This window comes from Haliotis rubra, unplaced genomic scaffold, assembly GCF_003918875.1.
Source record: "Haliotis rubra isolate DU_JTF1 unplaced genomic scaffold, ASM391887v1 Scf306, whole genome shotgun sequence".
NCBI classification, from domain to species: Eukaryota; Metazoa; Mollusca; class Gastropoda; order Lepetellida; family Haliotidae; genus Haliotis; species Haliotis rubra.
The window spans coordinates 1,000,914-1,027,945 of record NW_025766976.1 but is presented as its reverse complement, the minus strand read 5'-3'; the positions used below and the strand labels follow the sequence as shown (position 1 = coordinate 1,027,945).

The 27,032-nt window shown below is 39.8% G+C and overlaps 1 protein-coding gene across 1 annotated transcript in view; it reads right to left on the bottom strand.

Moving 5' to 3' along the window:
* Positions 1 to 3,619: 3,619 nt before the first annotated feature.
* LOC124282908 (EGF-like domain-containing protein 2) overlaps positions 3,620 to 27,032 on the bottom strand; it is a 32,429-nt gene continuing 9,016 nt past the window's right edge. The window contains exons 2-11 of the mRNA XM_046718957.1: positions 15,880 to 15,968; positions 14,830 to 14,952; positions 14,208 to 14,321; positions 11,368 to 11,591; positions 10,130 to 10,281; positions 9,406 to 9,548; positions 8,503 to 8,584; positions 6,962 to 7,127; positions 4,984 to 5,134; positions 3,620 to 3,936 (exon numbers count right to left, since the gene is read on the bottom strand). Of these exons, the coding sequence (XP_046574913.1) occupies positions 3,707 to 3,936; positions 4,984 to 5,134; positions 6,962 to 7,127; positions 8,503 to 8,584; positions 9,406 to 9,548; positions 10,130 to 10,281; positions 11,368 to 11,591; positions 14,208 to 14,321; positions 14,830 to 14,952; positions 15,880 to 15,949 (1,455 nt within the window). The 5' untranslated portion in view covers positions 15,950 to 15,968 and the 3' untranslated portion in view covers positions 3,620 to 3,706. The remainder of the gene's footprint in view (positions 3,937 to 4,983; positions 5,135 to 6,961; positions 7,128 to 8,502; positions 8,585 to 9,405; positions 9,549 to 10,129; positions 10,282 to 11,367; positions 11,592 to 14,207; positions 14,322 to 14,829; positions 14,953 to 15,879; positions 15,969 to 27,032) is intronic.

Here is a 27,032-nt window from a genome sequence, read left to right as displayed (position 1 = left end):
TAAAATGACCACAGTGACGAATGGCAATCACCCAAGTTTTGACAATGCAAAAAGATTCAAATATATCTGTTCATATTTGGTCCCCGTAAACAACCAAACATAGTTACATATATGCGTTTATTGTATTTGTTTTCCTTGAATAAACTGTACAGTATTGCAATCGTGGTTATTTAGAAACGATACAGCGGCGTCTCTCAACTTTCTACAGTTATATTTTGTCCAGTCGGGGAAAATGTATTACATATGTCATTGTGTTGCTTGAAGTGTGTCAATTTTAAGCTTACACTAGACGCCAAAGAAACGTTACCCTCCTACCTTTATGAATTACTGAAAAACTATCAAAGATATTTTAGAAGGTTTTAGTTTACAAGAAAGCTTAACAACACAGCTTTATGCAAATCACGAAAAATAATTCTCAAATGGATTTATATTTGGAAGAAATGCTTCTTTTTGAGACGTGTTATATTGTCCTATATTCGTCCAAGCCGAAATAAACCAATAATATTTATTTTGATGTCCAAAAGAAAGGTTGAAATAAAATTCTGCTTTGGGACAATGATAAACCATTTAAAGTCACCATTTTTCAACTATTAAAACAAGAAACAACTATTGTAGAGTGTGTAAAATTGTAAAATAATCATTGCTATGATTTCAGTCTTTTACACATTTCTGCTGATTTGCATTAGTGAAAACAAGTAAAACGTATCTTGATATTGTGAAAAAATGTTTAGGAACATCTACAATTATCTTTGTTAAAATGTTTGCTTGCAAAGTAACATTTTTCCATTTTCTGTTTACACATAGCAGTATCAATCGCCAAAACGTAGCAATATTCAAACCGTATTTACATCCATTTCACATGCAGAATGATTCTATAGGGTATAAAGAGAGCCTCGAAGACATGGTCTGATACACAAGTACGAGAAATATGCCACGATTAACAGCTAAGGGAGAGAAAGAGCCATTGGGATGGTGCAGATGGGGTCGACATACAATGCTGTTGCCAACGCCCACGGATGCCACCGTACCACGGTTATAAGACTTATTCAGGGCTTCAGACAGACTGGGATCACCGTAGACAGACCAAGAAGTGGACGTCCACGCATCACAACGCCAACTGGGGAGGGTAACGTTTCTTTGGGCGTTTAGTGTATATTATCATATGTTGTATTACTGTCTTAACAACATTAAAGGTTATGTGGGCCCCGTTTCACAAAGCTATCGTAGCGCTACGACAGTAGTAAGCTAATCTATAGGAGGTATAGGAGGTACGAATGCCACGAGAAAAGTTACGAGATCTTAAGGTTACGAGAGCTTTGAGAAATTGGGCCCTGGTGTGTTGCATAAACATATTGCAATGATATTTTGATACGAAGTGATAACAATTCTAACATAACCAAAATCGCATAAACATTATGGGTCCAAAGCTATAATACATGTATGCTCGGCAAGGCACCAATTGACCACAAGCGCACATTTGTACATAGCGAATAATTCACACTAAATATCTCACCGGAAAATATACAATCATTGTATTTTTCTTCTAATGATTTCAGGCTATTACCATAACCTTGATGATTACATACGAAAAATTTGCAAACCTTAAAACTCACTAACGTTATCCCCAAACCAATCTTTGATTATGTTTCTACAAACCCGACGCAGACAGAACTATCTGGCAAGGAAAAGAAAGTATCTATATACTTGACAACTTGATTTGTCACAATGTAAAACAAAATGCCCGTGATATATCGCAAATCAAACATCGTCTTCTTGATTTTAGTCACCATCAAACATAGATGTATATTATGATGTATTTTTTCACTGCTAAACATCCATATTAATGAAAATCTGGGACTATTCTAGCCATGAATGTCTTTTTACTGCTGGAAAAAATGTTTGGAAAAGTGTTTACGTGGAAAGATCAAATGTGGCTTCATTCGTTATCCACAAAATTTCCGTGACATTTCCGTGATTTTTTCAAACTTGGAAAGACAACTTTCTTAAGCTTCATTGCACTCGTTGACATGCTCCTTTCGCCAACTAATATGTTTATATTTGCTGAAGCGCACGAGTTTAATTTGTGAACGTGGGAAACACAAAGATATAAGAATGCGCTACTACTGTGTTAGTGTTCTAATTAGCCCCCTCTTCCATAAGCTATTATATATCATATTATATTATTATAAACTACCCATCTTCGTAAACGCATTCATCTGGTTACAACGTAAAGTGACATATTGTTTCACCGAACTGGTTGAATATGTATTGCGGCCACTTAGTTTCGTCACTATTCGTGTTTAAAATGCAAACAGGGTGTTTATTCAACACTTACACATACAAATGCTACATAAAGATTATACGATCAGATGAAAACTCTCGTCATTAAAAATACATGTATACAGTTAAGTGAGTGAGTTTAGGTTTACGCCGCTTTTAGCAATATTCTAGCAATATGATGACAGGGGACACCAGAAATGGGCTTCACATAATGTGCCTATGTTGGGAATCGAACCCGGGTTGAATTCCTTAACCACTAGGCTACCCCACTGCCCCTGGATACACTTAAGACAACTTAAGTCCCTTTAGTTATAAACTCTTCAAATAAAAAACTATACATACCTAGCATATACTGCAATATATATATCTATACATTTATTGTTGTGTTGTCAAAACGTCAAAAAATGAACGTGTCCATAAAAGCAAACCACCATCTCGTTTACACGTACAGCAGGGACATCTCCACCAACCGGTGCTAGATTTTTAACACCGCTGTTTATGCGGTACGAAAGCTCATGGCAACAGAGACGATAGGGGGCAATGAAGAGTCACACCACATAGCGTAAGCATTATAAATAATGTCAATAAAAAAATTATGGCCGATTGCAATTTTCGTAACAAGAAAGGGTTTCACTCTTATAGCAACGTAATTAAGCATAACTTTACAAAAATATATAACAGATTTCTAATATATTGCCAGTAAATATTGATGTTTAAGCTGAAGCAAATTGCATTGGGCGAAAAAGACAAACTAGTGGTGAAAATTATACAATGGATCACTCGAAATCAGAGATTACACCAGGGCCCCGTTTCACAAAGCTCTCGTAGGCCTAAGATCTCGTAACTTTTCTCGTAGCATTCGTACCTCCTATACTGTAACATAGGGAGTACGAATGCTACGAGAAAAGTTACGAGATCTTAGGCTTACGAGAGTTTTGTGAAACGGGGCCCTGGTGTTTGTGAACGGAAATATCGATTTTATACTGAAGCAAAATCCCATTGGGCGAACAAGACAAAATAGTGGTGAAAATTATTTGAATGAATCACTAGATATATATGACGACACCAGATGATTCCGAAATGAAATATCGACTTCACGCTGAAACAGATTCCATTGGACGAACGTAGAGGTGAAAATTATTTGAATGAATCCCTCTAAATCAGTGCTGCCACCAGGTGTTCGAAATAAATGGAGTAATTTTAATCATGCTCCTTCCCTACCGGTAGTACATAGGTAGAGTAAATCAAGAAAACGCTTGTCATGAGCTAAACATTTCAAAGACACTCGACCACAATAGGAGGTTATACTGGTGTTGAGATCATGTTGAAGTGCATCGTATCATAGATTAGTCTGTTTATTTTAACTTTTTCTGTCTGTCAGCCAACAAACCAGTACCAGCTGGTGAGACTCGTTAGCTAATCAGAGTTAAAAGTTGGCTGGAGAGAGCCGAGGAAGGGACATCGAGGGCTGGTATTCCGATTGGGGGACGTCGACGACCTTGGTGCCAGCCTTCAGCAGCTTGCACGTCATCACCATACAAGCGATCATGAGGATGATGACAGTTGCCGCCATTATCGCCAGGACAACGATGATCTCCTTCTTCATCAGACATTCGTTCTCGCCTGCCTGTTTGGAGGAGTCGTTCTTGCACTCATCTGGAGACAGAAGTCGGAAAGTGTGAAAGTCGGAACCCGAACTAAGAGTTCATCACCCAAAAGTGTCATTTTTACTGGATGTTTCATTTTTTGTGAAGAATACATATCTGATAAATATTCGAAACTTTGATACTTTATAATACAAATTTTTTGTTAAATGGCATTTATTAAATGATCAACTCAGGCACATGATAAATATCATATTTATCAAGTGAGCAAGCTCGAACATTACATGTAGGGTACAAGCTGGGCTACGCATCTCAGAGATATGCTATTGTTGTTCGATTTTTGTTGGTGGTGGTGTTGATGATGGTGGCGGTGGTAGTAGTGGTGGTGGTAGTGGTGGTGGTAGTGGTGTATAGTTTGCTGAACGCCGCACTCAGCAATATTCCAGCTCTATGGCGGCGGTCAGTAAATAATCGAGTCTGGACCAGACATTCCAGTGATCAACAGCATGAACATCGATCTACGTTACTGGGATCCGATGACATGTGTCAACCAAGTCAGCGACTCTGACCACCCGATCCCGTTAGTCGCCTTTTACGACAAGCATGGGTTGCTGAAAACCAATTCTATCCCGGTTTTTCACTGGTTAGTGGTGTATAGTAGTAGATGTAGTAGTAGTAGCACAGTAGTAGTAGTAGTAGTAGCAGCAGCAGCAGCAGCAGCAGCAGCAGTGCTGTTGTTATTATTGTTATTACCTTCACCGAACGCAGTGGAAGATGAATTCATCTGTCTACAACGTCTCAAACGATTTTATCACCGTTGTGATAAAACTCTGAGCTGATGCATCAATATGAGATTAGGAAGTCTATGTTTTTCTACTCTTTCTCAGGAAAACGTAAGGTAAGGAATAACATACTATGGATGACGTGAATTAAAATTAACGTCACATCGGCAATATTTCAGCCACATAGTGGCTAGAGGAGTGACGTAATATACGTTCCACGCATATTATTTTGAAAGTTTAAAAAACTCACACGTGAGAGATTCGCAGTTTCGAATAACTTCAAAAATGATATATAAATATGGATCTGTTCGGCTTACCTGGCGTCTTATCTGTGGGAGATTGTCCGGCTGCGGCGGCCGCTTGAGGGTCCTCAGTAACCTTGACAACCGTCTGGATGGTCTTCTGGTTTCCAACGTCCCTCTTCCGGCGCCCGGTGGTTGATGGCGAAGCTTGTCCGTTACACGTAGGCTACAACAATCAACACATACAAGGCAGGTGCTACGATGGGTGAAAACCACCTTCATAATGAACTGATGGATATAACGAACAGTTTTTGTGTGTCCGGGCTATTTATGTTAAGTTTACTGCTTATTTCAAACTACGGTTGTACGGTTCGCGGTCTCTTCGAGTTCGTATAAACGTGACCGCCTCCATGGTGTAGTGGTTAGAGCGTCCGCCCGGAGAGCGGAAGGTCGCGGGTTCGATCCCCGACCGCGTCATACCAAAAGACGTTAAAATGGTACTTGTTGGTCCCTGCCTGGCGCTCGGCATTAATTGGTACAACAAGGACTGGTCGGCTCGGAGTCAGTATAATGTGTCTGAGTGGGGTATTCATGCTTCACTGCGGCGTGGTATCTCAGTGGGCTAGCACTATAAAACCAGGTTCAGTCTGGGCTAGTACAAGCAGCCGCACCTACACATACACACGCATGCACGTCGTCATATGAGCCAAATATTCTCTAGCGCGACGTTAAACCCAATTTCACCTCACCTCGTATAAACGTATATGTTGTCTAATCCAGACAAAATAGTTGTACTGCTGTGATATAGCTGGAATATTGTTGAGTACAGGGTAAAACAACGAACACGTAAGAGTTTCATGTTGCAAAAATACAGCGTTACTAGACGCTGTTCTCACGTCTGAGTGACTGCTATGGTAAGAGCGAAATGTGCCACAGTCGTAATGTGTCATTTTGTTTGTCTGCCAGGGATGAAATCTCAGTTTCGTTACCTCATCACACAGGCCATCTGATGTAGTTATTGTATTGTCTTGATGCTGTTGAATTTCAGTGATAACTTTTGATATGATTCAGAAACTTTTCACTCTGGTTCTGGGCCCCGTTCCACAAAGCGATCGTAGCGCTAAGATGATCGTAACTGCCATACTTTAACATAGACTTACGACAATCGTAGCGCTACGATCGCTTTGAGGAACGGGGCCCTGAGCGCGCCATGAGGTTATACAAATACATATAAAAGTGGCCCGGACACTCTCAGTCGGAATATACATAACAAATTTAGGAATAATATATATTTATTACAGTCATTTTGTGATGGCATTCGAAATATACTTCCCATCAAAAGACTTACTTAAAGCACTCACTATATGTTATGCGCATAATATGGTTACATCGAAGATCAATTTCTCCACTAACTTAGGGGAACCAACTGCAAACCTTGTGCTGATGAATTGCACGAAGAGTATGCATTAAAATGCTGAAAAGCATGTGCAAATATCGAAAGGCATGGCGTATGTATACCAAGGGACGCAACTCGTGTTCGACACAGGGTGGAAACAATGTCGAGCCAAGAAATGTCATGTGAAAAACCTAAGCGTTGTTATACGATAGTACACACTCTGGAAGTTTGAAGGTGTCAACGTTTGGCATTCATTAATACTTTCTTATTTCCTGTCTTTAAATTACATTGACATCGCTTCTAGTGGAGTTTCTGTTTCGTTGTAACATTCGTCAGTAGGTTACCAGTGAAAGCTTATGGCATCCGTCACCTGGTTAGGTACATATCTGAACGTCATTTGTTTTTCTAATGGTGAAATCTCGTTACTATGGACTCCTTTAATCCGGGGACCTGTTCTTCTGGACGCTTACCATTGTTTCATTGTTTGTTTATCGTCGCACTCAGAAATATTCTAACTGTATGTTCTGTAAATAATCGGGTTTTGGCAAAGCAGTCTCGTGAGAGACATCATGGCATCCTCTACACAACTAAGGTACAATGGCAGGCATGTACCAAGAATTTGGAGTTTACTTTAGTAAGATATACAGATCTACTTACCAAATCACACGCTGGGTCACCGGCCTTGCATATCCTGGCATTGCATGTGAACCCCACACTGTCTGAGTCGACAAATTTAAACACTTTGACTATCACTGTGACTATTCTGTTGTCAGATGATCTCTCGAAGGTCGACAACACGGAATCAGCATCGGTGGCAGGGCACCTTGTCACATGAACAAGTACATTAAAACAAAAACATAATAAATAGAACTCCATGAACCTTTAAATGTTTTTAACGCGGCACTTAGTCTGTCTCACAGTGCCTGGACCATATTATTTTGCCTACAGCCTAGCACTCCCTGCAATGCTAAAGCCCTAAATGAAGCAAGTCTAGATTTCCCCAGGTTCAGGCTCTGAATCTCTAGTCTCCCAGGGGTTCCTTTTCAATTTAAATGGGTTTATTTGTTACAATCAAAATTATATATTCAGAGGCTAAGCGTTAGTCTACGCCGCACTCAGCAATATTCCAGCTATATGACGGCGGTCGGTACATAATCGAATCTGGACCAGACAATCCAGTGATCAACAGCAGGAACATCGATCTACGCAACTGGGATACGATGACATGTTGTCAACCAAGTCAGCGAGCCTGACCACTCGATACTGTTAGTCGTCCGGACCTCTGACCATCCTCAAGACGAGTTCCATCTTATGGCAAGAATGCGTTGCTTAAAACCAATTCTAACCTGTCTAGCTATTCTCGAAACGTTCGTAGCCCTACGAACTTCTTAAGCCCATTCTTAACACATTGGCTACGATCAAAGTTAAGAATTCTTAGGGCTACGAACGTTTCGAGAATAAGGCCCCAGGTTCTTAAGGAGGTCACGCACACGTATAATATGGTGACTTCGTAATAAAACAAAACAAAGATGCATTTGCGCAGTACTAGGTTCGTCGTGATTCAGTTGACATGATCTTTGACCCCTTACAGACGTCAGCGTAGCAACGACGACATTGATGTATCAACGGATACAAGTCCCGGTGATCACCTCTACCTGCGCACAACCTCCCTGGTAATGGTTGGTTTGTTGTTGAACGCCGCACTCAGTAATTTTCCAGCTATACGCAGCGGTCTGTAAATAATCGAGCCTGGACCAGACAATCCAGCGACTGTGATATTTGAATTTGAATTTGTATTTGTATATATGTTTACAATATATGGTCTTGTACCACCAAGGTGGTTTATGAGAATAAAGAATTGAATTGAAATTGATACGATGACATGTGTCAACCAAGTCAGCGAGCCTGAGCACCCGATCCCGTAAATCGCCTCTTACGACAAGCATGGGTTACAGAAGACCAATTATAACCCGGATCTTCACGGGTCTCCCTAGTAAAGGGAGTGTGCCTATACTTACTTGGACTGACTGACTGAGTTTGGTTTTACGCCTCTTTTAGCAATATTCCAGCAACATCACGGCGGGGGACACCAGAAATGGGCTTCACACATTGTGCCCATGTGGGGATTCGAATCCGGGTCTTCGGCGTGACGAGCCAACGCTTTAACCATTAGGCTACCCCACCTCCCCTATACTTACTTGGAGGTTATGATAACGAACGTGCTACCGCCTGCTTTGGTGTCATTCGCTGTGAGAGTCTCCACAGCTACCGCAACATAGCCTGAAACAGAACCAAGAGCTTACATTCTCGCAGCCAAAGACAGAGCTGATCTGAGCCTTATACGAAACACTTGACTTCATAGGAAATATGTTGTTAGGATTGTTGTTTATCTTTGAGAAAATTGGTGTTCGTTGATGATAACAAAAGTAGAAAAAAATCATTTTAAGTCTGTTTCTGAAGGTACAGTTAAACTACCCCGACGTGATATAACGAGCATACTGTAAGAACAGTGTTTATACCGAACTTATACATTTATCTCCGATCCGTCAACATTCTTGCCCAAACTCGGGTGTATATCATGAAACATTGCATCCATTTCATATTCGACAACATCCATCTGCAGTAGACAGGACATGTGTTGTTTTATTTGTTTTGTTTGTCTGTTTGTTGTTCTTGTTCTTGTTCTTCGAGGTTTTTATTTTGGAGTAGTTTTGTCTTGTTTAACGCCGCTCTCAGCAATATTCCAGCTATATGACGGTGGTCTGGACCAGACAGTCCACTGTATCAGTTAGTACTCGCGTTTCATGTATCTTTCTCAGTTCCTTCAGGAGAGGTTTAACTTATACACTGATGTACAAAAGAAAGTACACATCTGGTGTTTTGAGACTATTAAAACAACGTAAATATTTTGCTGGCAGTGTTCCAATTGGGTACGATATCTATGGTGTTATTGCAACACGTATACAATGTTTGTGACTTGTGAGTCGCAATCAAAAGACTTTTCTAAATATTTCGCTGTTTTCAGGAAAACATTTTACCAAAGCATCAGGTGTGTACTTTCTTTTGCACGTCAGTTAATAACACCTGGTGCAGTTTTGTACCTGTTTCCACTGGAATGTTGAATGAGAAGGTCAGTTCCTGTCCAATCAGCATGGGTTTGTTACTGAGCGGTTGATTATTGGACATAACCTTGAACACCACCGGCTCATAGATGTTGGTGATTGACGTGTTGGTGTATTGAGCACTGAAATACACAACAGATACATGTGATAAATATATAGGAATGTATCAAACTCCCAAAGTTATTGAGGGCCCAGGTAGCTCAGCATTAAGAAGCACTATAATTCGCTGAGCAGGGTTGCGTCCAGAGCTCGTTCGAATCCCTGTTTGACCCGATTAAGGTATACGATGAGCAAGATGAGTGAGTTTAGTTTTACGCCGCTGTTAGCAAATATTCCAGCAATATCGCGGCGGGGGACACCAGAAATGGACTTCACACATTGTACCCATGAGGGGAATCGAACCCGAGCCTTTAGCGTGACGAGCGACCGCTTCAACCTATGGGCTACCCCGCCGCCCCACAATATATGAACAAGGGGTGACTAGGTGAATGGGAATCCATGCGTTAAGATACTTCAGATTTGCCCCTGGTAATAGACGATTCTTAACATTTTAAAAAATAAAATAATTTTGACATTGAAGTAATTTTGTTTCACACACATATATAATTCGCTAAATTTTTTTTGTTTCACACACATATACATATATTCGCTAAAAAGTAAATGCATGGACATACACGTCTTAGATACCAATAAATGTGCTTACTTGGTCACACTGGAGCTCACCACATCCCCGTAAAGTGTGCGGTTCGTGCTGTTGTCGAATTTACACATTGCGGCAAGTCTTTCATCAAGGGTGGTTACAATTAGTGGTTCATACTCGATGCTGGCAAAACGCTCTTCAATCAAAGTTGTGCCCTGTAAGATTCAAATATGGCGATGCTCAAAACCTGCTCGAAAATGAACGACCATTTTAACGTGCGGTTCAATCAAACCTTACGTTTTACTCAAAAAGAAGGTTTTACCCCTTGTGTATTTATGTAATGAGTATTTCTTCGCCGATTTTGTTCAATTTGAAATGTATTTAATTATAACATATAAAAACAATAAATGATTACAAAAGCCTAGATTTATATTTTCAAAAGTTATTGTCCGAACAGTGATTTGAACCCATGTGGTTCTACGGCCCATTTAGCAATATTCCAGCAATAACACGCCGAAGACCCAGGTTCGATTCCCCACATGGGAACAATGTATCCTCCGCTGTGATATTGCTGGAATATTGCTAAAATCGGCATAAAACCAAACTCACTCACTCAATCACCCCAAGGGATTAGGTGGTCAGGTTGGGTTTCTTAGACCGTATACAAGGTACCCGCTATATAGGGAAACGCGCGTTAAATCTCTCAACATAAGGACGGTTACTTGGAGCATGTTATAGTTTTATCCTGAAATGGCCGGAGTTATCCCCCTTGTGATGTAACCGTTTTCGAGTCGGCCGTACACATTTGATCAACATATCTGTGTTTATGGAGTACCCAGACAACGCTACACATCCAAAAGCGTGCATTAATGCTCATGACAACAATCACTGGCTTGTCTGGTCCAGATTCGGTTATCTACAGACCTTTCTTATGTAGCTGGAATATTACTGGGTGCGGCGTTCAACCACAGACAAAATGAAGCCGTGAATAAACGGGTTAGAATTGATCTTCAGTAACCCATGCTTGTCTAAGAGGCGACTAACGGGATCGGGTGGTCAGGCTCGCTGATTTGGTTGACACATGTCATAGTATCCCAACTGCGTATGGATTGTCTGGTCTAGATTCGATTATTTACAGACTGCCACCATATAGCTGGAATATTGCTGAGTGAGGTGCAAAACTAACTCACTCACTCACTCACAAACAAATTGAAACTTTAACTTCGAGAATCATAAACCTGTTGGCATGTCCAACCCATCAGGAAATATTTTACATTATTTAACTAATCCACTGCACTCACTTCCGTTCTTTCCGCGATATTTCCACACTCCGTACTATTGTCAGGGATCACAATCGCCAAACCTTCACTCCAAGTAACATTTTGCGGAATAGATGAGATGACATCAGTAACATTCTTGAAGGTGCAGTTTGCCATGCCACGTTTTCCAACGATGTATATCGTGCCTTGAAACCCTTCAGGGTTGATATGGATAGCCTTTCTGTCTCCGAAACATAGTATTTCCTCTGCAACAGAGATGATAATAATAGTAATAATAATAAGAAGAAGAAGAAGAGCTCCACGACGAAGGGACATTCTCTAAGCGCATCACATGATGGACAATATTACCCCAGCTGCCTGTGAGGCGCAAGAAGGTCAGCAATCTTATGACTTATCCAACCGGGTACCCATTTTTTGTTGGGTGAAGACCACATGTGTGCTTCGTTGTGGGGCAGGACAGAAGTCCTAAAAACTCTCAGCCGTCAAGCTGCCAAACACGGTCGCCCACCCAAGTACTCTCCGTGACCAATGTTAAGCAGAGTCAGATCCAGAGGGGGGATATGTGTAATAGGGCGTGCGTCAGAACCTGCTGAATCTGAATTTTTGTTTTAAATTCCGCATATACTCCCATGAAATCTGATGAAATGGTTCTGATGAATCCTAATTAGTGAGTTAGTGAATCAGACAAAGTTCAATTTGTGTATAAACAGTATGCGAAATTGCTGCACGTGTTGTTGCCTTAGTCCTGACTATTGAATATTTAGAAGATAAATAGTTTTGTTTGTTCAATTTCCGGGATTCATTCGAATTCAACATAGGCAAATTTAGTTTAAAACCGACGGCGTTAGGCGGAGGTTTTAAACGGTAAAATGTGCCTATGTTGAATTCCAGTGAATCCCGGAAATTGAACAAACGAAACTATTTATCGATATTGTAAACCAATTTGTAGTGAGAAGCCTATTTCCAAAGAGCTCTTTGGATGTAGCGCGATCGTGTGTCGCAATGCGGTTAGCCACTCGTGGTCAAGTTTGCTGTCGCCCCAGATACGAGAAACGACAAAAGAAGGGTTACGCTATTAGCTAATGGGGGACATGTTCGAAATGAATAACTGTCAATATAATACACAAAACAAATTGTAAACCAATAGTGAGTGCTTTCCGCAATCTCATTGGTTAATTACCCTTGTCGAATATTGTTCGACATACCTGAAAATGATTGCCTAATAACCGCACATTAATACATTGGCACTAATACCGTACTATTTTCGCTGCATGAATTTGCATAATTGAGGAACATTACCACCTCAAATTCTTTCTCCGGGATTTTGATACAATCTTTGAAGACAACAAATTCTTGGAAGAATTATTCAATGATGATGGTGTATACAATCACATGGCACATAATCATATGTGATCAGATAATAGTAAAGTGATTGAAGAGCCATAAAATAATATCCTTCAATGATGTTTATTCACAAATGAACTGCTCCGCAAATTTCAAGCATTCGTGTATTTAATTTGGTACAATATTCCAAGTTTAAAGATTATTATTCAGCCAAATAATTCTTCCATTCGACAAGGGTAATTAACCAATGAGATTGCGGAAAGCACTCACTATTGGTTTACAATCTTCTATGAAGATTTGGAGTGGAGATACTGTTGGAGTAGGGTGGGTGCCTGAATTTTTATAGAACATTAGACATGTCTAGCAGATGAGAGGGAGGGAGGGCGCATTACTTAGTGCAATGGGAACGACTGGACATGTCTATCATATCAGAGAGAGGAAATGGTCTATCTGAGTACAATGAGAAAAACTGGGCATGTGTAGCAAATCAGACAGAGGGGAGGCTTCTAGGGGAATATAATGAGAAAGAATGGACATGTCTATCTCATCAGAGAACAGGAAGGCGTCTTACGGTGTACAATGAGAAAGACTGAACATGTCCAGCAGATCAGAGAGAGGGAAGGTGTCTTACGGTGTACAATGAGAAAGACTGGACATGTCCAGCAGATCAGAGAGAAGGTAGGTGTCTTACGGTGTACAATGAGAAAGACTTGACATGTCCAGCAGATCAGAGAGAGGGAAGGTGTCTTACGGTGTACAATGAGAAAGACTTGACATGTCCAGCAGATCAGAGAGAGGGAAGGTGTCTAACGGAGTACAATGAGAAAGACTTGACATGTCCAGCAGATCAGAGAGAAGGAGGGCGCCTCACGGAGGACGATGAGAAAGACTGGACATGTCCAGCAGATCAGAGAGAGGAGGGGCACCCCACAGAAGGACGATGAGAAAAACTTGATATGTCCAGCAGATCAGAGAGAAGGGGAGCGCCTCACGGAGGACGATGAGAAAAACTTGATATGTCTCAGGGAGTACAATGAGACCTCAACATTCCCTGGAGTACGCTGATAAAAGCAAACAAGGGTGGCGAACGGGACTTCTATACAAGATTCAATAGCTTTTACCCATGCAACAGAGGATTGAATTGAAGGATGTTGAAGGATTGAATATTAGTGGAAGTGATTTATTTCTCATGTTTCATCGTCATTTTAAGTGTAAGTAAAGGTCAGGATGGGTGGTTTGGGGAGATTTTAATCTAAACGAAACACTTGAAACAGGTAAATATGATGCAAACTGTTGTAAATAGGAAGCAATTTTGTACCGCCAAAAACGTATAAAGAGACGTCTTGTTTATTTTCATGAAAACAATAAGTTCATGGTTTGAATTTGGACAAACCGATTGATTTGCATGTATGGCTGAAAAACAATACGCAGTCTACATTTATCATCTAAAACTCCATACAATAAGTGCACCTTAATTGTTTTATAGACGTAATACAAAATACACTTTTTCTACCTACCTCTCTTGTTGTTGCAATTAGCTCCATAGTAATTCTCCATACAGAAACAGGTGTTGTTGGCACAAACACCGGAGTTGAGACATGCGGGTTTGCAGCTGTTGGCTGCGCGACCACCTGTAAATATTTCAACCATATATTATACACAAGTAATAGAACAATCTAAAATAACTGTCCCTCCAACAGAAGAACCAAAGGAATTCCTGAACTTACGAACTTACGAACTTACGAAGACGTAATTTGAACGAAACAAAATAAAAAACATCAAAACAATTCCAACTGTTGACCCGTTGATCTTCAGCAACATGTTTGTCGTAAGGGGTGACTAACGGGATCGGGTGGTCAGGCTCGCTGACGTGGTTGACACATGTCATCGTATCTTAGTTGCGTAGATCGATTCTCATGCTATTGATCACCAGATTGTCTGGTCCAGACTCAATTATTTACAGACCGCTGCCATATAGCTGGAATATTTCTGAGTGCAGCGTTAGACAACCAAGAAACAAACCACAGCTGTTGCCTAAAATGTTTCTCGTATATTGTATATGGCACTATATTCCTAAACTGTGATATAAATGTCAATGGTCCGTATGAATGGTTAAAACTATAGTTAACGGTAACCTACTATTCTGAATACGGCAGTTGTAGCCATCGTAGTCAGCCGTGCAGCTGCAGGTTCCGTTGGGCTGGCAGGTGCCGCTGTTGAAACACTCTTGTCCTTTCCGACGGCAGTCAAAGGATGCAGTGGCTAGATAAAATAGATCTTTATAGAAACAAGTAGGGGAGAAAAAATGTCCACATGAGTTTCATCAGATCATTACTTGTTCTTTAAGAGGACCCCGTGAAGATCCGGCTTAGAATTGGCCTTCAGTAACCCATGCTAGTCGTAAGAGGCGACTAACGGGATCGGGTGGTTGACACCTGCCATCGTAACCCAACTGCGTAGACAGATGGCCATATGCTGTTGATCACTGGCTTGTCTGGTCCAGACTCGATTATTTACAGACCGACGCCATATTGCTGGAATATTGCTGAGTGCGGCGTTAAACAACATGCAAACCAATACAATGTTTAAAGGGTGGTGGAGTAGCCTAGTAGTTAAAGCTATTGCTCGTCAGGACGAAGACCTTGGTTTGATTGCCAATATGGATGCCATGCGTGTAGCCCATTTCTGGTGTCCGCCGCCGTGATATTGCGCGAATATTGCTAAAAAGCGGCGTAAAACTAAACTCAAGTGTTCTTTGACGAAGTGGCAGCTTACAGTGGGAAGAAAGCCAGAAATGATGCCGATGACAGGCGTTCACAACTTTGGTTCAACCCACGGATGTGGTGCTGACACACCTAGCAGCATGATCGGAGAGACCCGGGATTTGAACCCTGCATCTTGTGTTTCTGACTTAGCCAAGGAATGTTACACTGTCGATCCACCGTGGTGTCAACACAAGGACTCGGATAGACATGGAAAGTGTTATTCTAACACCGTCCGGAATTGTGATAAAGATACATAAGGAATCAGGAGGTATTCTTGATATGCATGGTATCTCATTGGGTCCGCGGTGGCACTATTTAAATCCAGAGGCGCGCGCGCACACGCACACACATACACACACACACGCGCGCGTGCGCGCACACACATTCATATTCACATTAACATTGCAGCAGACGCAGCACATACCTATAGCAGACAGAGTGACGATTATTGCCACCGTCAGCAGCACATTGTGCTGTGTAGACATCAACGACATCACAGCGGATGTACGAGTCCTGTAATGAAACAGTTAATGAATCATGTTTAATGTCAAACAAGAAAAATGTTCGTGGAATGTTCATGAGCCAATTGCTAAGGTGCTAGTTTAATAGTAACTATAGGAATTTCCCTCTCCCCCTCTCCCCCTTAGTTATCAGATATTTACAGCTTCTTTAATGACCAGAATTTAACTTATTTTCACGACATTCAAATACTTTATAGTCAATACTTCGACCGTAAAGTAGACGGATAAGTTTAATTAGTTGAATTTAGTCATGCTGCTTGCAGGTACACCTTCAACCCGGGAAACATGCGCTGTGGAAATTATTCTGGCACATGGCATTGAAGTTAAATTCTGCTTCGAAAAAACACATGGCCATGAAAATAACAAATATTTTGTAAAATTCCTTGTAAGAACAGCGCGGATAGTTTCCCGAATGAACCTGTTAATTGTTAAATAATGAAAAGAAAAAGTTTTGTTTGATAGCGTCGCATTCCCAACAAGTTCATACCCAAACTTAACAAACACACATGCACAGTAAGTGGATTTGGTTTGAGAAAGAATAGAACAATCCCAAAACATATCTTTTTTATATTGTCAGAAAACTTAAGCAGAAAGATGGTTAATTCTGGATTAAACTGTATTCCTGAGTAGATAATACTTTATATTCTAATTCAAAAAGACCCTTGACGTAAATATAATTGAAAACCTTACGCAAACCCTTTTAGAAACAGAGATATTTTTAAGATTTAGCTGTGTGACATGACACAACCGAGATTATACAAAACGTTTACACTGTGCAGCGAACGACGCCTTAAAGTAGCCTATCAACAAAGTTCATGTTAAATACGATTAGCAACTGACAAAATGAATACATTATGCATCCCGGATCTAGCGAACAGGTTGAAATCAATGTGTGTGATTAATGATATTCAGGAATCACACGATCGTGAGTCACACCTCTTCCCTTTGCAAATGTTGGGACATAAGTTGCAAAAATCAGTTTGTACGTTAAAGCATATTTTGTAAGATATTTTGTTCAAGTGTCCTTGAAAATCAAATTGTTTGTGCATCAGATGTCCTACCTACGAAGAGGATGGCTGAGGACAAATGATAGACGTGTTGGTATGTTGTTCACTGCTCCAATGATCACTGTTACATGTGATTAATATATTGGAGAAAATGTGTCAGTATCCGATACACAACCGTTGTTGAATATACAGAGATTCCAATGTAAACACAAAGTACGTTAACGGGGAAATGAAACTGGACAATTGCCGAGCCCGAGTACATGACCTTATGGCGATCCTAGAACAGTACATCATGACAATAATCAGCAAAATCCGTACAAAGAGAGATACATTACTGGGTCCAGTAAATGCACCACCAAAGCCCTGTCTCAAATATTAATCATAATCCTGAATATTATCAAAGAAGGACTATGTCAATATTCACACAGAAAGTATCTGAGACGAGGGGAATAACACCATGTGGATTCTCCAAAACTCAAAGGGTCAATGCGACCTCATGTATAGGACCTCAATGCGACCCCAGGTATAGGACATAAATGCGACCTCTTGTAAAGGACATCAATGCGACCTCTTATATAGGACACCAAGGCGACTTCATGTATAGGACATTAATGCGACCTCTTGTATAGGACATTAATGCGACCTCTTTTAAAGGACATCAATGCGACCTGTTGTATAGGACACCAAGGGAACCTCGTGTATAGGACATGAATGCGACCTCTTGTAAAGGACATGAATGCGACCTCTTGTATAGGACACCAAGGCCACCTCATGTATAGGACATCAATGCGACCTCTTGTATAGGACACCAAGGCGACCTCATGTATAGGACATTAATGCGACCTCTTGTATAGGACATCAATGCGATCTCTTGTAAAGGACATCGATGCCATCTCATGTATATGACATCAATGCGACCTCATGTATAGGACATCAATGCGACCGCTTGTATAGGACATCAATGCGACCTCTTGTATAGGACATCAAGACGACCTCATGTATAAGACATCAATGCGACCTCTTGTATAGGACACCAAGGCGAACCTAGTATATGATATCCGACAAACGCCTAGACCACGACATTAATTCGACCTCTTTCCGCGGATATCAAGGCTACCCAAGTACTGCACATCAAGGCAACAAAAAGCTCCGTGGGCTGAGTGAGTTAGATCGCTGACTCTTTGTGCTGGCGATTTGGGGCCTCACCCTGACAATGTAGGTTCAATCCCGGATGGGATTCAACCCAAAATAGTTACAGAATCTAAACGTTACAAGAAAGTGTAATTCCAAACATATATGACATTACCACATTCGACCACTTTCTATGAGGTATTGTGTGTTCATCATATTCACTATTTCCACACCAGTTTCACTGTCAGATTACAACAATTTTCGCCTGGTCCTTGAAACTGATCATCATTCCAAAACATCGATGTTCAAAATAAAAAAGCATTGCATCACAATAACTCAGGGTCAATCGTGCCAAAAACTGGATATTTTAAATGAAAATCGAATATAATTGTGTTGATTTGGGCGAAGCACGTTCCATGTGAGAAGAACAAATAGAGGCGAACGAGGGTCGTGAGGATGGAGTTTGGAAATAGAGATGTGATTAATCATGTTCAGGGATCACACGATCGCAAGTCACACCTCCGCCCTTCGCAAATGTCGGCCACAAGTTGCAAAAATCAATTTGTTCGTTGAAGCATATTTTGTAGATATTTTGCTGACGTGTCATTGGAAATCAATTTTTTGTGTATATAAGGTGTCATACTTACGAAGAGGATGGGTGATGACACATGGTAGACGTGTTGGTACGTTGTTCACTGATCCTATGTTCAGTGTTATAATGTGATTAATATATTAGAGAAAATTTAAACATCACCATGTTAACGGCACCAATGGGCAATTCAACAGACAATTCTGACATACGTTTACGTCCAGGGTCCGGATAGACGAACCGTTCGTAACGTTACGACCTATCGTAACTCTAGATTTTATAATAGGCTTACGAATGTTGTGCGCTACGAACATTTTGTGGATCGGGACCCAAGATTATATAAACTGCTGTGCGAAGGAATATACACGTATAAAAAATGGGATTTCACCAAAACAATTACAAACGTTATCAAAACGTTCGAGTTAAAACAGTCGTCGAAACGCTGCAATTTTAAGGTCCAACACACACCACTGATATTCGCATCAAATTCACCACCATCGAACAACCTATTCTTGTTGTTCATTTTCACCATCGATTATTAAATGTTGCTGTTCTAAGCAACCTTGTAACCAAGATGTATACTTTCTTTAGACCGGCAGTTCATGTACCAACAATAATGCAACAGTAAGTCAATGAATCCTCAAAGCTCAGACTTTGCCTTTGATGTTGGCTAAACGTGAGATGCTTGTAATTATATGGAATGGTTATACCTTATTTAGATGGGTTTCTATAAATTGTATGATGCTTGTAATTATATAGTCGTAAAAATTATCCGAATTTTTTTACATTTGGGTATTATTTTTTTAAATGGTAGCAAGCCATTCAGATTAATAAGTAATAATGATGGTACGCTTAAACAACACGCCCTTACTGTCACTATGATTGGCTTTGTAATAAAGTATGTGGTAACAATATGCGAAATAAACATAAACTTGTTGTAATAGTCCACTATAATTCATCCCCAGTACATTTGCTTATTCCATCTACGTGAACATGCGGACCGCACATGTTGTGCTATTGATCGACAATTCGCGTAACACAGTTTACAATCATACTTGACACACCTAAGAAGAGATTGATTGAAAATCTAGTTGCCTTTAGTATAGTTTTATTGTACATACAGTAATACCAGTCATCAATAACTTTCACAAAGGGTTGTGTGACTCACACTACGTAGTGTCGATACTTCAACAGCTGTTAACAGGCCTACTCCCCAACGCCCTGATAATTGAGCATTTATTTTACACAATTACGTGTGCAATAGAAACAACTAGATGCATTGAAGCATCATTAAGATATTGCAGAGAATTATCCACAACTTAATTATCATTTAAACAAGATTATCAGAAATACATACAATCAAACATCGGTGTGTCGAAGCTGAAGGGACATGTAAATACTTAAAATACTTATACTTAGTTATTCGAAGTTCGATTCCAACAGAAAATGATGAAATAAGGAATACACAGGGATGCTTTTACTTCGAGACAACCGTCAGTTTGACACATTACAGCTCGACACAATGGAGATTTACTGCACACGCATCTGTGGTTTTTAGGAATACAATCTGTATTATAAGAACAAGCATGTTATTAAGATAGTTCTTTATGGTTGTTCACTGTGTTCCAGAATTTTCCGACAGGCGGTAAATATCTGCGTTTGGACAAGAGAAACCAGTGATTGATATTATGATGATTGGGCCATGCTTTGAGATAACAAACTATCATGTCACCGAGCCTAACCACAGTTCCATTTGATCCCCTCTTAATACCACCAAGGTATGACATATATATGGTTGCCATTAGTTCAAGGGGCAACCACCACTTATTGAAATAGAAACGGTTTCAACTGACATACACTCAGAGAAAATCACATTATGACATAAAATGTAAATGCGAGATATGTATATATCAGGAAAGGGCAAATTATATATTTTAAAACTTATGAATAGACCTTTCATTAGGCATGCGGGATGACACATTTATGACCCCCAAAAATATGTTTCAAGACACCACAAAAGTGCTTCAGAGTGGCTCGTGACCTCCTCCACCTTTTGAGTCAAAATACACCCTGTTCCAAGATTGTGTATGAAAGAACAAAATACGTAAATGTATGATTTTACGATCTAAAATGTACTAATTGATAACACAGGTATGTAACGTGATGAAAATGTGAATCACTGTAGTGTAGTCCAAAGTGATATATCGACAAAACTATGAGACAATTGTGAATATTATTTGTAAACAATTGAAAGACACACACAAAAAATTCATAATATTCGAAGAAGGATAAATATACAGGGAGGAGAATTATGTCTGAATTATGTCGGAAGTTTAATTTTCAACACTTAAAGGTGAATATTCCTTATCCTAAACTATACACATTTGAATTCAAGAGTGTAGGCAACTGGTTGTCATCATCAATCATTACTGGGATGTACGGAATTTGATGCATCAGACGTTGTCACTCTGAAAATTGTAATATCAGAAGCTGCCAATCATCTGTGCTGATCGCAGATATTGCCACTCTGCTGTGCTTCTATCAGATATTGCCACTTTGCTCTGGTAATATGGCACAACTGATAATGACACCTGGCACCTGTCTGGCGGCAGCAGTTGTACTTCAAATACATTCACACCAATGGGCGAGGTTTAACCAGGGATTGGAGGAACAATTCATAATGCACTCACTGACATATCAAACATAATTGGTTTGTCATCTTCTAGTGAATCACGTTGATTATATTTTGCGATGCAGGATGTGGTGGTACTTCTTTGCTGTGCAGCATCCAAAATTCCGGTTTACGTACCAGTGAGTTTTGTCACAAAAACAAACATTCGTTTCATTTCTCCATTTCCCCCTTGTGAAAATACTTCGCCATGGCATAACTCTGAATTACTTTTCTCACCGAATCCCCCAACCTGTAACCCCAAACCCCCGACCCCTCCACCCAAATTCATCTTGAAAATAAAATAGAAATAAAAGCAAACCGTCCTCACACACTCGACCATGAACTGATATGTTCGACACAATGCATAACGTCAGTACAAGAGACCAACTGACCAACGGTACCACCGCCATCACACACCGTGCATAGATAAGCAGGCACCTATTGCATGCCACCCAGACATTTTATTAAAAAACATCAACCTATTATGTTACCCATACAAGTTTCCATACAAGGGCAAATTGAGGTAATGTTAAATCGAGCAAGGTGCTTTTTTTTCTGCTAGTTAAACATTTTTTTCCGTCGGTGAAGAAAATCGACAAAAGTGATGATAATCATCTTTTCCTGACATCATATTGACTAACATCAGACTCTCCTTCGTATGTGTTTGTCTAATGAATTCTGTTGAAGGAATTGTCAATACAGAAGGATTCCGTTTCTGCCTCAGCGGGTCAGGTGTTTGCAAATCACTACAGCTTGGGAATGTCAGCTGTTCACAAACTTTATACATGCATACACTGTATGACAAGTAAGTTAGCAAGACCTCATTGCTATCAAGACTATTTAAAAATAATGGGCACAGATTGTACCCACTTCGTACGTCGTAGTCATTTCGTCGACTTAACCAGACACAATTAGTTCACATTAAAAGACTAAATGCAACCCTAAATGGCAGTGAACCGTTACATCACCCCCTATTTCATTATTCGTTCCTTACAATATTCCCTAATCATAAAATATCTCTGACAAAAATAGTGTCATTAGCACGACCCCGACCCCGTTTATGAATCACTATTAAAACAGAGACCTGCACAAGCTGTTATAGATTTAAGCATGAGTACATACACCAGACGGAAGTGTTGTTTTCGGAGTGAGAGTGGTTTTACGCCGCATTAAGCAATACTCCAGCAATATCAAGGCGAGGCACACCTGAACTGGTCTTTACACATTGTACACATGACGAACAAACGCTTTAACCATCGTCCCGTGAACGTTCTAAGGAGAAACGTTTCCGTAATGATAGCAAGGAAGAAGTAGGCCAAAAAATAGAAGGTGGTACTGAGAGTCACGTGTTTTTACATCAGCATAAACATGGCCGCTTTTCAAATAGTTTCTGTTTGACTTCGATTTTCCAAATGTCACTGTAGATGTGTAGGGTGTACATTGTATTTATTATATCGCTGTAAAGTACATGTGAGAAAGATATATGGGTGTTACCTTCGCATATGGTCTGTAGTATTGGACAGCTGACATGGTAAATGTAATGGGGGGATGGGAGTGTCGGAATACAGAGAACTGCACAAACTGTTATAGATTCAAGTACGAGTACATTTTGTTTTGTTTTCATTATTTGGCAAAGAAGTAAAAGGATAATTATGTATTTGTCCCAATCAAAATACAACTGGTGACGTGGCGTTAACTATAACCTCCTCCTCCCTCTATCCCATACCCCAATATATCCGAACCCCCAGCTGTTGTGTGCTCGTGAACATCCGGGTTAGAATTGGTCTTCAGTAACCCATGCTTGTCGTAAGAGGCGACTAACGGGATCAGGTGGTCAGTCTCGCTGGCTGACTTGGTTGACACATATCATCGTATCCCGATTGCATAGATCTATACTCATGTTGTTGATCACTGGATTGTCTGGTCCAGACTGGATTATTTACAGACCGCCGCCACATAGTCAGAATACTCCAACAAACCAACCACCTTACTTGTGTTGTCTTCGTCCACTCCTTACATGCATGTATGCGTCATTGTGAGGCCTCGTCATTTAACACTTGTCACTCATGGTCTGTCTGTATCACCAGGAAAATATGCATTTATGAACATTTAAAATTCAGGCATGTTTTGTTCCTTTAAATATGAATTTGACATGCAGATGACAGCACGATGGAAGGTGACCCATGTGATATGACCGGTCTCAACCGGATGGAGGATAGGATACCTTCGGGACTATAAACAGACCGTCGTGATACTATCAGGCGGTTCTTTGTCAGGAGCTCCTTTCTTATATGCAGATATCATGATAAAGGGGGACATTGTATGGACGTCAACTTCTGTGTTATGAGGAACACGACGTTTCAGAGTATATTCTTCCGTCTTCATCGGGTGATTGATGAAGGAATAAGAAACGATATGTCGTGCTCCTCTTATTACAGAAGTTGACATCGATATATTGCCCCTATTATCTGCATCACTTTCTAAATGCGATTCGAATATTTCAATACCATAGTATTATGATGTCTTCATTTCGTTATCAATTCGTTATAGGCACAGAAATGCAACATCGTGTGTGCGCTCGTGCGTGCGTAGGTGTGTGTGTGCTGATACATGTAACTTACAGAATTCATCTTACGTTCGGTGAAATATTATTGTGCAACAATATCTGCTCCAATGGGTGACCGCTGGCAGAGTCGGTACTTGTTAAGGTACATAAAGTGAAAATCTTACGTAACTGTTATGCTGGGGAAAAACCCATCCGACTTCTAACCTTGTTTTACAACACGAGGGCGGCGGGTCAGCCTAATGGTTAAAGAGTTAGCTCGTCACGCTAGAGAGCCGGATTCGATTCCCCACATGGGTACAATGTGTGAAGCAATGGTCAAAAGAACCTTTAAAATTTTAGGGATAAATATTTCGACAGACAAATGGTTTCCTTGAATTTTGATAAACAAATTGATAAAGCAAGACAGATCTGTTTTTCCTGGTCAAAAAGATTGCTAACATTAAATGGCAAAATAACGATTATTAAATCACAAATAATCCCTTTTTTTACACATCTATTTTCAGCCCTTCCACTGCCGGATAAAACCTTCTTTAAATCGCTAAACTCAATCTTGTTTAAGTTTATTTGGAAGGGAAAACGAGATAAAATTAAAGGAAGAATGTTGATGAATGATCATTCAGAAGGAGGTCTTGGCATGGTTGATGTTGAAGCTTTTTGTAAATACTTGAAATTGAAGTGGATAAAACGCCTGCCAAAATGATGGTTCATGGCAGCACTTGGCACGATGTTCCATGGTAAACTTAGAAAATATCGACATCCTGAAATTCCCAAAGCATCGATTAAAAAGCTAATTAAAGACATTAAGAACGATTTTGGGAAAGATATTTTAACTATTTATAACAAATTGCAAATTTCAGAGATTAGGAATATTGACGAATTCAGAAATCTTCCCTTCATGAGTTTTGTTCCTTATAAAGATTTTAAACTATACATCAAATGGTATCAGTGTGGAATTAGATATATTCGGGACCTAATGAGTGATTCAGAACACTTAAAGAAAATTCAATGTATTGAGACACGACTTCAGACTAAATGATAATTTCATTTCTTATTTCAGACTGATACGTTTTATACCCAACACATGGATTAAATTATCAAACGATAACCAGGTTATTAATTGTCCGATTCTCAGGGACATTATCTCATCACTAGATTGTAAATTTATCTATAAACTGATTCGTAATGATGAGGGTATTTGTTCTCTTCAAGATCTTACTTCTAAATGGAACTTACCTGTCCCAATGTTTTAATATAATACAAAGTTGTGTTGAGGACATCAAGACACGGAACTTCCAATATACACTCATCCATCGTATCATACCATCAAAATCATTTCTTTATAAAATAGGACTGATAGAGGATAATCTTTGTACATTTTACCAATCAGAGAGTGAAATACTAGAACATTTATTTTTCCCTGTCGAAAAGTTCAAACTATGATACATGAGTTCAAATTTTGGTATGAAAGTAGCACCAAATCAAAATTAGACTTAAATATGAATAATTTCCTTCTTGGCGATTTAAAGTTGAGTATCCTTGAAAACCACCTTTTCATAATAACCAAGCGTTACATTCAAAATTGTCATTACAATAAGACTATTCCCATATTTACCCAATTATTACCGCTAATAAAATATAATCACAACATAGAGAAATTCATTTCTGGAGCCAAGACCAAATTTGCCGAAGAATGGGCCCCTATACTAATATAGATGGACGCAAACCAATGCTTGATAATACCACCCTTTCTCTCCTCTATTTTCTTACTTTCCTACATCCCTATACCTCTTTCTTTGTACTTTATTCATACACCCATAAATCATGTCGTCTCTCATTTATCCCGCAGCTTGAATATATGTGTCGTGTGTATTATCCAACTGTATGAATATTGTATCACTTGCTATCACAATAAATAAAAAATCAAAAAAATCTGTGATGCCCATTTCTGGTGTCTCCCGCCGTGATATTGCTGGAATAATGCTAAACGCGGCGTAAAACTAAACTCACTCACTACTCACTACAACAAGAACTAATGTTAGTTCGAAAACTAGATTTCCGGAAGGAAAAAAATACATTACTTCTACAACAAACATCAAACCATACCACGTCAATGGCGTGAATATATAAACGTCAAAGACGTCAAAAGTCGTTACATTAATATACCAGAAAGCTGACTTTTTTCAAATTGCCTATTCTCTCTCATAATGCATATTGATAGGCAATAACCGTGTAGACATCTTGTGTTATTGAAACGTCAGCATGGCGAAAGAATCACACATACGTCTTTCCTAATATGCCATGTGTTTCCAATTAACGATTACTGCATTGAATAAACGATAAATGCTACTGTTTCTATATGAATTTATTACCTGTTTATGACAAATCTGATTTGTCATGTTTACAACAATCGTAGTCCCAACACGCAAGCTGTGCCAGGGGCTGCAAAAACATGACCGGGCAATAAAGTTTCATTTGAAGTTCACAACCGGCTGCAAAACTTACAACTGCCTTTGCTTGCCGTAACAGATGACAAACCCGACCAGGTAATTAGGTTCATTGACTTAGTTGATACACGTCATGGTATCCCGACTGCGCTGATCGATACTCGTGAAATCAATCACTGGGTTGTCTAGTCCAGACTCGATTATTTGCATGCTGTTGTCATATTGATGGAATGTTGCAGAGTACAGAGTTCAACAACAAACAAACAATAGTTCTGTGAATGATGCACAAGAAATGATACGTCCCGCAGTTCGTTAACCAGCCATGTATACCTCTGTTGTGTTACATACTTGGGGTAGCTGACACGAAACAGATACAAATCGGGGTCTCAGAAAGCTGCATTTGCAGGAAACGTTTTGTTTTTGTTTTGTTTTTTTTTGTTTTTTGTTTTGTTGTTTGTTTGTTGTTGTTTTTTTATTTTTGGGGGTTGGGGTGATGGGGGGTGTTGTTTTAAGTTGTTTTGGGGTTTTTGGGGAGTTTTTGGGTAAAAATACAAAATATAGGCTGGACAGAAGGGAGTAAAAATAAAAAACGCTATCGGAAACATAGCAAACCTTAATGTGCTTTGTAACGTGTAAGTAAATAATCCA